Raw genomic sequence first — 14,896 nt, 5'->3', positions numbered from 1 at the left:
ACGTGACTTTACCGAAAGAACCAAGAAGATGAATCCCTGCAGTCACGAAAGCTTTAAATCGAAATGTATGGGGCAAGTCCTGTTAGCGAGCACCTGTGAAGGCCGGTACACACACACACAACACACGTGCGCGTGTGTGTTGTGTGTTTATGCCGTACTTAATTTAAAAAAAACCACAACAACATTCAACTTAAAATCCGTGGCCGGCAGTGATCTCACACGCGAGAGAGGAGAGTGAGAGAAGAGCCGGTTCCGAGTAGAAGCCGCGAGACCCGGGTACCCGGCCCACGTCGCCCGCCCACCTTCGCAACACGAGAGAAGGGAAGGAACGTGGTGGTGGTAGTGGGGTGGTGTGTGGAGAGAGAGAGATACGCCGTCAAACCCCATAACACACATACACCGCCAAACCCCATAACACCCACACCGCCCTTCCCTTCCCTTCCTTTACCCCCGGACGCAATCCCGGGGTATTCTTGTTCGCCTTGAAATAAATCGCCAGACGACCGGGTGAGTCGCGTTTCTTGATGATAGCGAACGGGGCTCGTTGTTTGTGTCGATTTGCGTTTTTTGGTACAAAGTTGGCGAAATTGCGCGCCGATTTGTGTTGACACCGGCTGCGGCCTACGCGAGTCGGGCTCGGGGGTGGGGCACCGAGGCTCGGATAGAAGCTGGGCCGGGCTGGGCGCTGCCTTTGCCGGCAGGCCGAAGCACGTCGACCCCGTAACCGCCCCCGATGCTGTTAAAACGTCATAACGCCGTATTAAAATCTTACGATAGTTTAATGTGTCAACGTCAGCGGCGTAGAAGGTGTTTATGACTATATTCTGTTAGAAATGTTAAAAAAGAAGTATGTACGGTATAGTATAGTCGTGTGACATACGTGTCCTATAACGCGCGCACCGTACGCGCTGTAGTCGCATTGATCGTCATCCAGCATCTATCCACTGCTGGATGAAGGCGATCTTCCCTCCAAGCCGTCGCCCTTTATCGCACGATGATGCTACGATGTACAAACCCGCCTATAGCAACTTGCACGCGAGCGAGATTCCGTGGCTCCATCTCCTCACTTTGACGTCCTCTCGTAACGCGTCTATCAATTCCTTGGCTGGCACTGGCAGCATTATTTTAACAATAAGTGAAGCCCGTGATCGATAAACAAACACAAACGCGCATTTAAATAGCCACGTTTTCCATATTACAGTCGACAGCCAGTTTGAGAAAAGTTACAGACTCGAAACGTGCGTTATTTAACGTTTATATTGACAGCCGCGTATTCAAATTGACGGCTCATTCAATATAGTGAACAAGCTTGGCCATACTTCACCACCGGGGAGGGGACTTGATCGGTTTTCTCTTGCCACTGTTATTAGCCGTGGCCAGGAATCGATCTCATCTTATTCGTATTGCATGGGTTCACTGTTATTCTGCGCTAACCACTGCGCCACCGTTTCACCCCCAGTCCAAAGTTAGATTTCAAAGTCACGGCTGGTGTTAAGTTACACTTACACACATTTGGGAGAGGTGAATGCTATTAAGCATATATGTTGTATGACTTAAACGCAACGCCCATTGGGTATCATTAAATATGTCACGCGTCGAAGGGTGTCACTCCCCCCACCACCACCACCCCTTGTCGACTAGTTTTCTTGCGGGATTAGATGCGACTTTGACGGCACACGTTGACAGGCCGCAGGGGGGTGGACCGCGGTAGTCTATTTAAATTACAGTAAAACCTTGGATTGCGAGTAACTTGGTCTGCGAGTGTTTTGCAATACGAGCAAAAATTGTAAATAAATATGAATTTGATAAACGAGCGAGGTCTTGCAATACGAGTAGTACGTATACGCTTTGTCTGCCGAGCGTCACGTGATCACAACTGATATACGAGTGCTTTGATATACGAGTGCTTTGGATTACAAACACGTTTCCGGAACGAATTATGCTCGCAATCCAAGGTTTTACTGGTACGAATAAACATCGTTTTGCCTTTCACAAAGTGGCCCATTGGCGTATGCTGGTTAACGTCTAAACGTGTAGTTTATTAGCTTGCCGGTGACGTTCACGTAAAATAATGGTCATTTAAATATTCTACACCAGGAATTCGCCACGAGGTGACGGTGAAGTCACCACGGCGCCTGTGCCAGGCTGTGTGCACTCTGAGACCGCCACGTGAAGTGTCGAAGGCTCGCTGCTGACAGGAGGTCTCTGGACCAGACTCAGCAGGTGCCATGGGTTGTCTGACTGAGATGATCGGTAGATGCACCACCAGCTATAACCCTCCCCACCCACCCCTTCTGTGCCAACTGGTTTTACTTTAGCCACTCGGGGCTCCGCTCGTTGTTGTGAGCGTCGCTTCTCTGTTGTTGGAGGGCGATTGGCTCCAAACTGCCCAGTAGCGTCTGTCACGAGCCTCCTCAAAAATGTAAATATGCCACACACACGCGTGCCTTCAAACTGCGTTGTTTTAACTGTGTAAACGTGTATGAAACCGTCCATCATCATCATCTTCTCATTATTGATTGAATTGCCGCATCAATGTTTTAAGTACGTGCTCTATCAAGGATACGCCCGCTGGTAACAAGATATCGTATCTCAGCTGTGCATTTGCTCGCCTCAATGCGGTAGCTGATGTCATTATCGGAGTCACTGGTCGCTAAAGATCTATTTTTGCGCAACTACCAACGTCACTCGTGCCACTTCTTCTGTAAGCGTCTCAAAATCGCCCACCGCTCCGTAAATTTGTTCGTAAATAGCCCCAGATTTGTTGTCGTTCAGCACGTGTCAATATGTATTCTCTGAGGGGGCTTTAAAATATTTCCAAAGGGGCGTTGTGGTGGTGTGGAGTGAACAGCGCCGCAGGAGGAGGGGTGGGAGGGCAACCGAGCATCTTTTTTTCTGGTCAGACGAGATCTGCCACGGTGTGTGCGGTGGAGGCGATTTTTTCGTTTAAGGATACACTTTCAATCATTTCAAATGGCACCACCCAACTTAATGCCATCATCCACGAGCATTGGCAGTGGTCGGGTCGGTGGTGTTGAAACGACCGCGTGGTGGTATATCGTGACTTGGCAACTCCCTTTTCATGGCAGACGCGTTTAAAATAACGCTCAAATAAATAAACGTCGTCACGAAGCAGACGCAGCTGCTGTGAGGTGTTGTGCATCGTGAGTGTGTCACCCTTATTTAGGCGCGCACTCTTGTGCAGAAATATACAAGTGAACGTGCACGCATAAACACGGCGGTGTCAACAAAGTGATGATATGACAGCATCGCGAGGGTGGGTGGCAGACTTAATCCATCAGTGGCTTAACCGTAACTCACGACGATGATACAATAAACGGTTGCCACGTGTTAGCACTTTATGAACAACATTATAAAAAAAAAGATTTATTGTAAGGCTTCCTCCCTCCAAGATCACATTTTTGAAAACGTGAAGTTAATCGTTTTGTCACTTTCACATTGAAGTAAACACTTGGTCCAAAATCCGTGTATGACAAAGGGCAGCATGATTTTGAGAGAAAATAAGTACAACATTAGCTCCGGCTTAATTAAATATCGCTGTCGTCATTAGGTGTTTTTGGCTGCTGCTTGTGCGACACATGCCTAAGCTGTCCCTTGAGTTTTTATCAGAAATGACAGTGAACACTGGGAGAACGTGATACGGGCTCATGTTTTTTTTTCTATCTTAGAAGACTGTAAGCCTGTACAAAGCCGATTACTGATATTTAATCTCATACATTTTCATACGCTGAATGTTTGTTGTGTGCCGCAAAACTTTTCCCAAACTGAGCGCCTGTCAACATATCGGGCCAAGAAAAGCCCGCAGCGTGTGGAGATTTAATCATGCCGATTACCTCACTTCAATATATTTGTTACAAAGAATTAAGGCTTAATTAATGTGTGGCTGATTTACTGTGATTAGCACGTTGCAGACCAGGTTTTCCAGCTGTGAAATGTAATTGTTGCAAAATGCCTCCCATAAATTACAGCAGCCCTTCCCATAACCCAACCCCCATGCCCTGGGCCAGATTTTGGTATGTATTCTTTGTAAGAATTACATTCTTTTTTTTACTTAAGCTACCAGTGTACTGGATTTCCTTAGGGCCAGATTTAGGTATGTCGCCTTTGTAAGAATTACATTCTTTTTTTTAATGCTTAACTACCAGCAGTGTGCTGGATTTTCTGTACAGTATGAGAATTCCCCAAACTCCCAAAACCAAACCTGTAATGTTTAGCTCGTAACCGATTATAGTTGCATTAACAACATTACTTTGGCATTACACTGCTGAATACCATGTTGATTTTGAGAGTTATTTAACTATACTTCCCCACCCTGGTCCACCTGGTTTGGTGAAGGGAGGGGCCCAGGACCATTTGCAATATCACTCGCCAATGATGTAAGCCGTGGCTTAGAGTCCAAAGAGCAGCGTTATAACCACTGAGCCACCACTCTTATACTCTATTATCATTCATAAACTTGTTATTCAACTTAAAAAAATGCGTGTTCTTGAAAAACTGCAGACAATAAATTAGGCTTTTACACAATAGTAGCCCTGTATTGATACACTGATACATGCGTCACATTGCGCACATGATAATTTAACGTCGTTTCATTTGGATCTGTCATGTGTGATCGGCTCACATCCTCTCAGCCAACAGCTACTGCATTCACCACGATGCCAAAAACAAATAGAATCTTTATTTAAATCCTGTTCACGGTTCATGAAATCGAATAATTACATGCCTGCTCACTGTTCGAAATGTTGGGATGCTAACTGCTGGGAATTACTTTTCTTTGTATAATCCAGGTCCCTGTTGGATGGTGGTCAAATCGAGCAGAGCCTGCCAGCTGGACATTTGGCCACATTGAAGCCTGCATAGTGTCACTCGTGCGTGGATGCGCTGCTCGTCGGAGGGCGGACATGAGCTCGTTGAAGCCCAGCGGGCTAAAGGCCCCCAGCAAGATTGCCAAACCGGCCAGTGCGATCGCCAGGCCCTGCAGAGATGGTGAGTGACAATTATAATTAGCCCCTTACCCACGTTTGTCATCGGAACGGAATCGATTCCGAAGGGAATCGAAAGTAAAAGGCCGTGCGGGAGGGCACGTGGCACAGTTTGGCGCCAGCTTCTCTATCGTACGGTTGTGTTGGTAGAGTTTTCTGCGGTGAGTACTGCAAAATGTCTTGTAAAAACGGCAACGCTATGCCTCTCTAAATAAAATTAACGTGAACCGCTTGTGCGTACTGAGATTCGGCGGGGAACGGGACCCACCCTGCAACTTGCAGACGTCTCGGAAAGGGTAAAAGTCCAAAGTCAAAGTGGTTTTCTTCTAAAATGAACATTGAGGCGGTGCTCATTTGGACCCTCGAATGACACCCACTAAATGAGCCTAACAGGTCATGGGCCCTTCCTCCTAAAGTAAAATCTAATCTGTTTACAGCCCTGAGCCATTTGGTGGACATTCCTCAATCTTATGGTTGGGGAAAGTGTCTCCATAGGATAACCACTATTGACTTGCCCACAAAGTGATAATAATTGTTGTCGATTCCAGAGGGATGATGGGCTGAGGTTAACACCCGACCAAGATTTGAACTCGCAACCTTCTAGCGCTGAGCCACCTGGCTGCTTACAAATACTCATGCCCTTAAACCTCTTACCGCCATACAACTGGGTTGTGCCGAGCCAGACTTCCACATTTCAGGTTTGCACCAGGTCGTCTTTCCACTGCAGAAGCCGAGCCGTGCTGCTGACGTCACGCGCAGTCGGTGAATCAAGACGCACGTAGATGACACGTGCGTCTTGAGGTGCCGCGGTGACGAGATGTTAAGTACCTCACCTGGTATGCAGGAGGTCGTGGATTAGATCCCTACACTGACTCGTGTTGTATATTTGGACTGGTTCTCCCCGAGTCGCGTGGGTTTTTCTACAGGCCTTCTGGTTTTTACCCTCCACATTTTAGGATCAACGTGCATTTAAGAGTATTTGGCTGCCATAAATGTCCACATGACGAGAAGCCACTTTGTTGAGCTATCATTTGTGACCAGGTCGCTTCTGAAAAAGAGCTATACAGCTCAGTGTGCCTTACCTTGCAACTTAAAAAAACAGCTTATGAATTGTTTAGACTCGACGACGCAGTTTCCTTCTGGGGTTACGGACTGACTTCACAAGCAGTGAACGAGCCAGTAAACCCGGCCCTGTCCCTGCTTGACCCCGAGCCAGATTTGAGATGTCGTCTTGTGAGGCCAGTGTATACGTGCACGTGCATTAGATTCTGTCTTGGCACCGCAAATAACCAGTGGAAAATGACTGCGAGGGCTTTGCGTTGTCTCGACGCAGATGTGCCAGTGGAAGAGGGGTATTACTTGCCCAGGAAAACCTCGCTGAGCCTCAAAACTGTTTTTTACGACAGTTTCACCACTTTGGAATGTTTGGCTAATTACATTTGGGAGTGTGTGGTTTCCATTCTGCCATCTTCGGGCGAGCTCGCAGCTCATTGTCGTGCATCTTCATTGGGATTACATTGGCATTTACATTTCTCCTTACTCTGTAATTATTGGCGACACTGTCCCGTGTTTCAGTCACTATGCCAGGGCTTCTCAAGTTTCATCAATGATGTCACTAGAGTGTAGCGACAGTACCGAGCGAGTGGTACTGTATGTGCGGAACCTCTCCCTAGCACCTGAGGTGAGTATACCATGGGAGAGGTTGAGTGAGGGCACAACAGTCTGGGTGAACCCGAGGGGGCACGTGACCGGATGAGGTGGTAACGAGGACCAGAGAGGAGGTGAGAGGGACACGTGATGTGGGCCCCGAATCGTCGAGAAGGATCTGGAAAAGGGGCGTGGCGAAGGGCGGGGGCAGGCCACGCCGCAGCGGATAAAATCTTGAGTCCCGGGCGGTGATCGTGGTTGTTCATCTCTGGGAATAAATCCTCCGTCTTCGTGGGTCCTCGGTCTCGGGTCTTCGCGCACGTGGACCAGGCAGCGTGTTGGCTGTCCTGGTCCCATTTACTAGTTATCCCATCCAGTGTGTAGATAGTCACCTGTGGTGTTCACCCCTCCAAGTGTATATAGTTACTCGTGGTGGTCACCACCCTGAGTCGTTATCCGGTTAAGTAGAGAGTTACCTGTTGGGATAATGAACAAACGTGTTGCCTCCAATATCAAGTGTGCGCCTCAATTGAAGCTTCTGACCCAACTCAGATTGTATTTCCATGCTTACACATTTCCTTAGCTCAAATACAAATTAAGTGGCCATACGCTGCATGCATCTTAAAAGCATGTTGATCTGTACCATACTGCATGTATCTGATTGGCGATTGGGTTTCGCGTACCACGTGATCTAGAGAACGCCACTTTATATTTAGATTCAGACTTTAGGTGTGTGTGTGTTTGTGTGTTTCAAGCTGGTGACCTCTCCTTTGCAAGCCCATTGTGCAAACCGTTCCCACCACTGCGGAACATTTTCAAGATCTTGTGCGTGGAGCGGTCGTGTTGTGGTTAGAGCACCCCGCTGTGAACCCGGCAACCCGAGTTCAATTCCCACTCGCAGTTAGTTAACATCAGTCACGAATATATAGGGCCTCCCCTAGGTCAACTCGGCCTTAAATGAATAGCTGCTGCAATGTCTACAACATCAGCATTTGGGAGACAAAGGTGGCCAGGCGTGGTGCTAGCCACCCATCCACCCGTGTGCCGTGCCAGCCATAATAACAGCGCATGAACAGCACTTGCTCCAACAGTCTGTCAAATGCCACATGGGGGATTTTTATCTTTGTTTGTCAATATGTAGTGGGTTCAACCGAGTAGCAGACGCACTTCTTCGAGACAACACATATTTTAATACCAACACACGGGGTAACTGCCCCTTAACCAGAAAACAACCTATGGTGGTAGACCACCAGGCTAACTGCACTAGTTACACTGGGAGTAGCTACAACGGACCAGACCACAGCTTGGGTCCAGGTCCACGTGTTGGTGACTTCGTGTTGGACGTAGAACGTAGATTCTACAGGATGAACAACAGCAGCCGGTCCTTCTCAGGGACCCGGCTTCTATCCTCTGTGGTGTGTCCGGCTCCGCCCTTAGCCACGCCCACCTTCTAGAATCCTCGAGCAGGATCTCGACCCTGACACGTGACCACCCCTAGCCCCCACCTGGGGGCCCTGTGTAGACTTAACCGGTCACGTGCCCATCGGGGTCAACCAGAGTGCCATGGCCCTTATTAACCCCATTTCCATGGCCGGCACTCTCACACCCTATCCTGTAGGGGTCAGCACTGCACGCAGAGCGTGGCGCCATCTAGCACTGTCTAGGGCCGGTACTGCACCCACATACACGTGGTGTCCGCAATGTCACTACATTGTACGCCGTGCCTCTCTCGGGCCAGCATTACACAGCGACATCCGCGATGTCACTACAAATAGATATGGAGACGTGTTTACCAAACATCGGGCACATGCAGCAGTATTTCTGATTGTGTTAGGTGATGAGGAACGCGGAAACTATACAATAGCTTGCACACACTACAGGGACTCCACTTGCGAACAACTTAGGTTCCAGAGGTCTGTTCGTAAGTCAATTTGTTCCTAAGTCCAACTTTACTCTTGTCGATTCCAAACATGTTGTACGGCGTGTACACTAAACACATGGAATGGGTTTAAAAAGTTGTATAATCTCCTTAGATGTAGATACCATTGGTTCTTCATGTTCTACAGATCTAGATGCCACCATCGCCATCTATTGCGCGGCGGTTAAACTTACGACTCTTGGTCTGAACAGGCAACTGGACATACGGACAGGTTTGTTCGTATCTCATAAGTAGAGGAGTCCCTGCACTGCCTGTGGAAGAGCCTCCATTAGAGGGAGTTCTAGAGAGCCAGTCAAGAGGGTATTTGGCCTACCCTCTCATGCTGATCAGACGTCTTGGAAGCGGTGGGTGTACCCACACTTTACCCCAATACACGTGACCTGCCAATGGACTGACTGTGGTTGTACCAATTTATATTGCTGGGTGAGCAGAGGCGATGTGGGGGAGGTGGGGGGGCGGTGGTGGGATTTTAGAAACTTGCATTATTGTTTATACATGCGGCGCCAGAACATCAAATCAAATTGGAGAATTCTACGTTGCAAGTTATGCTTAGCCATGCACCTTTCACCACCGCAGAATATTGTCAAGATCATGCACAACGTCAACCGTAGTGCAGTCAACATCGAATAACTTTTGTTTTCTAAGCAATATTCATATATGTAAGCCAATATCGCTGCCACATTTTACCGTTGACTGCCGCTCCTAAATGTTCCATGAGAGAATACTAATTTCGCTTCTCGAGCCAAACACTGGGTGGCCTGTGTTATGAATTTTAATTTGCCAATGGAATTTTGCAAGATTTTTTTGTACATTATTTTCTATTCGGATTATTATTCCACCGGCTTTGTGCTTCCATTAACAGCGTGGCTTAGAGCTCGGGTTAACATTTAAAATCCTATGTACTGTGGGATTAAAATACATTTTAACCTTGATCTCCCGAGAAAAATTCACCTTGGCGGCAGGCACTGGAAGTTGCTGTTGGCTTCGCGGCTCGCAGTGCACCATGGCGTAGCATCGTTTGCCAGCTCGCGTTGCACCGTGGTGCTGGATAAGGTGGCTCCTAAGGGACGAGCAGATAGAGCTGAGGCCACACGCGGTACGTCGCAACCTCTCCTCGTTTTGTACCCCCTACGTGACGCAGATAACCGGGGCTATTAATAGGACGAAATACCGATGACGGCTACCGCGAGGACTCATTCAGCGTGACGAATTATTTTTAATTGCCGCTTTCGTGCGAGGGTCCGCCTAAAACGAGGCACGGTGTGGAAAATTGTACGTCCGACACCCGTGTAATTTTTTTATTTCCGTAAATATATGTTTGGTATATGCTAGGCGCGGATGCTGCCACTTTGGTTGTTAGTGGTTGGCAGTGCGCTGGACTTGCAAATCCAGAGGGTCGCCGGTTCAATCCCCACGCATCTCCCGGCGCGGCAATAGACTTTGCTGCCCTCTGCTGGCCACCCTGTGAGCCCACCATGTGCCATGGACAGCCTTCTCCTTAAATTGTACCGTAGTAGATGCTCTCCAAAATAATGACGCACAAAGTTAAACCACTCGAGACACCTGCCTAACATACGCATACATGGTTTACATTCGCGTGCCGTTTGGAATTAACGTAGAGGTTTATTTTACGCAACAATAACGCACAAAGTTAAACCACATGTACAGGTAGTCCCCGAATTACGATATTTTTAAATCCTTTCTATTAAGTTTGCTTGCTTGCTTAGGACCGTGAAAATCTTTCGGTCGTTTTTTAACCCACTTCCCGTGATCCAATCGAGCTGACATTTTGCACACAGACTCGTTGTGCGTGACAATGCATTTTCGTGAAAAAAAAAATTCCTAAATTTTACACTGTTTAGGGAAATTTTTTAAAATATTTAATTACCAATTGTTTAATGCTGCCAGACAATCATCTGACCCAAAGGTGGCAGCCATCTCAAGCCAGAGGACGACAGGACTCTAGCCGCCCTGATGCCACGCATATAAAGGATTTATAGTGAAAAACTTTGTTTTTACGGGTTTACTTGTTCGATCTTACGATGGCGATAGCGATATGACAAAATTGCTATCAACAATCTAACATCGTTCAAGTATGCAGACGACAGACAGAATCTTGGTGAGTACAGTAAAATATGATACATTACGATACGTTAAATGCATGTATGTTACGTAGTTTTAGCGATTTAATTTTAAGGTTACCATGATACGATACGTTCAATGCATGTTAAAAGTTTTTATAGCAGATAGGATTGTTTCCTGAAAAAACTTTCTATTAAATTGCAGTTTATATGGGTAGGCTAAGAATTTACCTTGTTTTTTTACTTTACATTTTACTGTGCAATACAGTATTGTAATTAATAAATACATACAGTATATAGTTTATACAGTACGGTACTGTTAATTGCTCTGTTTTGCTAAATTATCACCATTCTTTAAGACTCTTGGGTAGGCTAGGCCATCTTCGACTTACGATATTTTCGACTTACGATGAGGTCCTCGTAACGCATCTCCATCGTAAGTCGAGGACTATCTGTATAACCTCTTGATGTAACAGCTCTCTCGCTGGTTCAGCAGTTCCACTGCTGGATTATTTTTTCCATCTGAGAACGACCGCTTGCGTTACGATAGAAACGTCGTGCTAGATTATTTTTTTTATTTTATTTTATTTTTCTACCTACGTGACTTTACCGAAAGAACCAAAGAGTAATGACAAGGTGAGACGTTGATCTAATTTGTGTTTTCCCCAACTCCCAAACGCCAACAATCCAAATTGCATTATATGTTGCTTTTGTTTCAACGATTGCATGCGACTACTTTTCCCATTTGCCTCAATTTCACACGAGCTGTTTACATTTGGAATTTTTGATTAAGTCTGTTTATTTTTATTCATGGATCTTGTATCATTTAATTTGTTTTTGGCTTCCATTTGATTTGTTTTCTTTACTTTGTTACGTATTTATTTTTCAATCAGTCTCCTTTGGAAAAAGGGGTGTTTGTCCCAAATTTGATATTTACTCTTGGGACATTACATAACAATACTAATTAGGTGTACCTTAAACTGCAAGGTATTACCCAGAAACCACATAGGAGCCCTGAAAATTCCCACCAGTTGAGCTGGTTTAATTTCACGCTTAAACCTTTTTACAGTTTAAGATGTACTTCAATACTATTGTTATTATGTTACGTTCCAAGAGTAAACACCACATTTGATATCATTGGCTCATTTTTCAAGGAACGCTGATTAAACATAGATAAAAAAAATGAAAACGCAATAAAAATCTACCGAGACTCAAAAGAGCGCTATGCCACGTGCGCAATTCGACACCCGTCCGATGCACTCTGAGAGTTTCGATTTAAAGCTTTCGTGACTGCAGGGATTCTTATTCTTGGTTCTTTCGGTAATAATAATAATAATAAAATAATTCTCACGACGTTTCGGCCACAACGTAAGTATCCGTCCTCAGGTGAAGAACAGGTCTGTCGGAAAGACAGCGTCTGAAGACGTTGTGGCCGAAACGTCGTGAGAATTATTTTTTTTATGTTTTTGTTATATTATTATTTTATTATTTCCCTTCTACGTGACTATAACCGAAACAACCAAGAAGAGCACTCTGAGAGGTTAAGAATCGGGCCTTGACGTTTAAGGTAATCGTGACCTGCCTAGCATTCTTCTGTTTAACATCTCGCCGTGGTGGTGAGATGTTGACTACCTTGCCTGGTATGCAAGAGGTCATTGATTCGATCCCGGCCCTGACGCCTGCTGTATATTTGCAGTTTGGGTGTCTCTCCCCCCACGGTCGTGTGGATTTTTCCCCGTGTTCTCCAGTTTTTCCCTCCGTATTTGGAATCAACATGTGTTTAGAGTATTTGGCTGCTATAAATTTCCACTCGTTAAGCCACTTCGTTGAGTTATCATATGTGGCCAGGTCATTTCTAAAAAAAAGAGCTCTATATTTTATTGGGCCTTACCTGATGAAAAAAAAAAAAAAATGCTTGAATAGCACTCTCCCAATGTGTGTGCGACAGTTAAAGGTGGAGCGACGCCGTCCCCATCGGCGCCATCGTCCCCTCCCGAGTCGGAATGCGGCAGCGTGGCCGCGGGCAGCGGCGGCGGCGACGAGTCGGCCTTCGCGGTGGGCGAGCGCGTCTTTGTCAACGGCGCCAAGGCCGGCACGCTGCGCTTCCTGGGCCCGACGCAGTTCGCCCCGGGCCGCTGGGCCGGCATCGAGCTCGAAGAACCCGTCGGCAAGAACGACGGCTCGGTGGCGGGCGTGCGCTACTTCCAGTGCCGCCCCCTGCACGGCGTCTTCACGCGGCCCTCCAAGCTGGCATCGACGGCTGACGAGGGCGAGGCCGCCGAGACCGACGCGTCCCCTAACGCCGCGACATTCGCTACGGCGACGCGAGCGTCTTCCAGCGGCGCCACCCCTCCGTCCTCCTCCTCCGAGGCCGCCACCGTCTCGTCCCCGCAGGTCATGACCCCGGCAAGCTCGGCGACCCCCAAAAGTATTCCCGTGACGACGACAACGCCGCCCTCGTTGCCGCCGCCGACAGCCAGGCCGCCCTCGTCCACACCCGCGTCGATGAGCAAGATGACGAGCGGGTCGGTGTCGAACCTGTCGGAAGCCGGGTCGATGAAGAAGGGCGAGCGGGAACTGAAGATTGGCGACCGCGTACTGGTAAGGACACATCATCGATAATAATAGTGCTGATGGTAATGTTTCAGCAGCCATCAACTCCTCCTAGAGCTCCCGACCGCACGTCTAACCTTCTGACACGAAATAAGCATTGGCCTCATTGTGGAGAATGCAAAAAAAAAGTATGCAAACGATACATCTCCACCTAAAAAAATTAAAGAATGGTAATGACACAACTGACCAGCCGCATGGCCTTCTGGAAGTGCGTCGTTTTCAGAAGCATTGTTTCAAGACGAGCAAAACTCTCGAACGGTTTCGACATTGCAGTGTCTCATCAGTACATTCAATGCGATCCTGATAGCGTTCTTATCACGCAAGGATATGAAGAAGGCGCTGCTTTTGCCAGTAGGGGGCAATGTTGGCTCGTTGGGAATGCACTTTAGGATTCTTTCATCAATCTCACCGTTCATCCGTCTTGTCGGCAAAATCGTTTTTCTTGTCTCTAGCTGTCACAAAACCTCCAAGGATGCTTCAACACCGTTTCACGTGTGCCTGGCCGTGGTCCTTCCCGGGGTGAAGTTTACGCTGTTTTCCATTTTTCCTCCTTTGAGATTATCGCGATCACGTCGTGTTTCATGCACACGCATTCTCATTCCGTCGTCGCCGTGCGACCGCTGAAAATAGGCCGCACGGCAGTCTAATTTCACGCTCATGTAAATGACTGCATTTTACGTCTTTGTTTACAATAAATCTCAACTTAAAGTGTCTCCAACATCTGCAGCATCGTACCTTTGCACAACGACGACCAATGTCACTTTCCCCCTTGTTGCCCAATAAATATGTAAATGTTTGTCGGATGGTTTCCGTGGCAGGTGACTCTTTTTAACAGCCTTGAAACTGGCTTGAAATAATAGGAGCTCGTAATGGGCATTAAATAATACGTACCACGTAACGGTATTCTCACTGCATTTAATTTGCTAAATATACGTGCACAAAAGTTTTCGAGCACATTTTATATGCACAATATACGACGTAACAGTATTTGAGTGCATTTAATATGGATTTGATACAGTGTAATGGTATTCTAGTTCATTTAGTAATACATTATAGGCTACGTAATGCTACTCTCGTGCAACTAAATGTTATAATGTCATATTGTTATCCAGCAGTATAAATGCGTATGCCGCGCTTAGTCGGTCTGCAGATCGCTTGCGGTGGAGTGAAGTGTGAGTATCAACAACCTCTTCCAATATGCCTGGCCAAGGTGGATGAGAAGACTAAATTACCTCTAGAGGGCATATGGTGGCTCTTCCACCAGCAGTGGTGTGAGCTAGAAATTGCAGTGCTGAACATATACCTTCTACTCATATCTACGATTTTATTTGTTTCCCCCCCAGAGCGTATTATTGCCGGTGTGTCGCACTGTCCATTCTGTTCTTGCGCATAATGCCAGCGCATACCGATTCCCTCTTTTTCTTAGGTTTTGTCGGTAAAGTCAGGTAGGTAAAACATTAAAATTAATGAAAGTAAAATAAAATAAAAAATCACGACGTTTCGGAGGCAACACAAGTCTCCGTCATCAGGTGGGACCGTCACAGCCAGATTTGCTGCATCAAGTGAGGCAATGATTCAAGATGTAATCCCTTAAAAGCAACTTGCTTTTAAGG

General features: G+C 46.8%; 1 protein-coding gene across 3 annotated transcripts in view; it reads left to right on the top strand.

Moving 5' to 3' along the window:
• Window positions 1-339: 339 nt before the first annotated feature.
• The window catches only part of LOC144945280 (uncharacterized), a 91,655-nt gene continuing 77,098 nt past the window's right edge, over window positions 340-14,896 (top strand). The window contains exons 1-4 of one of the 3 annotated variants that reach the window (XM_078873670.1): window positions 342-507; window positions 2,098-2,223; window positions 4,809-5,007; window positions 12,619-13,271. In XM_078873670.1, coding sequence (XP_078729796.1) covers window positions 4,923-5,007; window positions 12,619-13,271 — 738 coding nt within the window. In that variant the 5' untranslated portion in view covers window positions 342-507; window positions 2,098-2,223; window positions 4,809-4,922. Of the gene's footprint in view, window positions 508-2,097; window positions 2,224-4,808; window positions 5,008-12,618; window positions 13,272-14,896 lie in introns of all 3 variants that reach the window. The other 2 variants (XM_078873671.1, XM_078873669.1) reach the window with 2 other exon arrangements.

This window comes from Lampetra fluviatilis, chromosome 37 (genome assembly GCF_964198595.1).
Source record: "Lampetra fluviatilis chromosome 37, kcLamFluv1.1, whole genome shotgun sequence".
Taxonomy (NCBI): domain Eukaryota; kingdom Metazoa; phylum Chordata; class Hyperoartia; order Petromyzontiformes; family Petromyzontidae; genus Lampetra; species Lampetra fluviatilis.
Note: the sequence above shows the minus strand (reverse complement) of the source record. Positions and strands in the feature narration are given on the sequence as shown.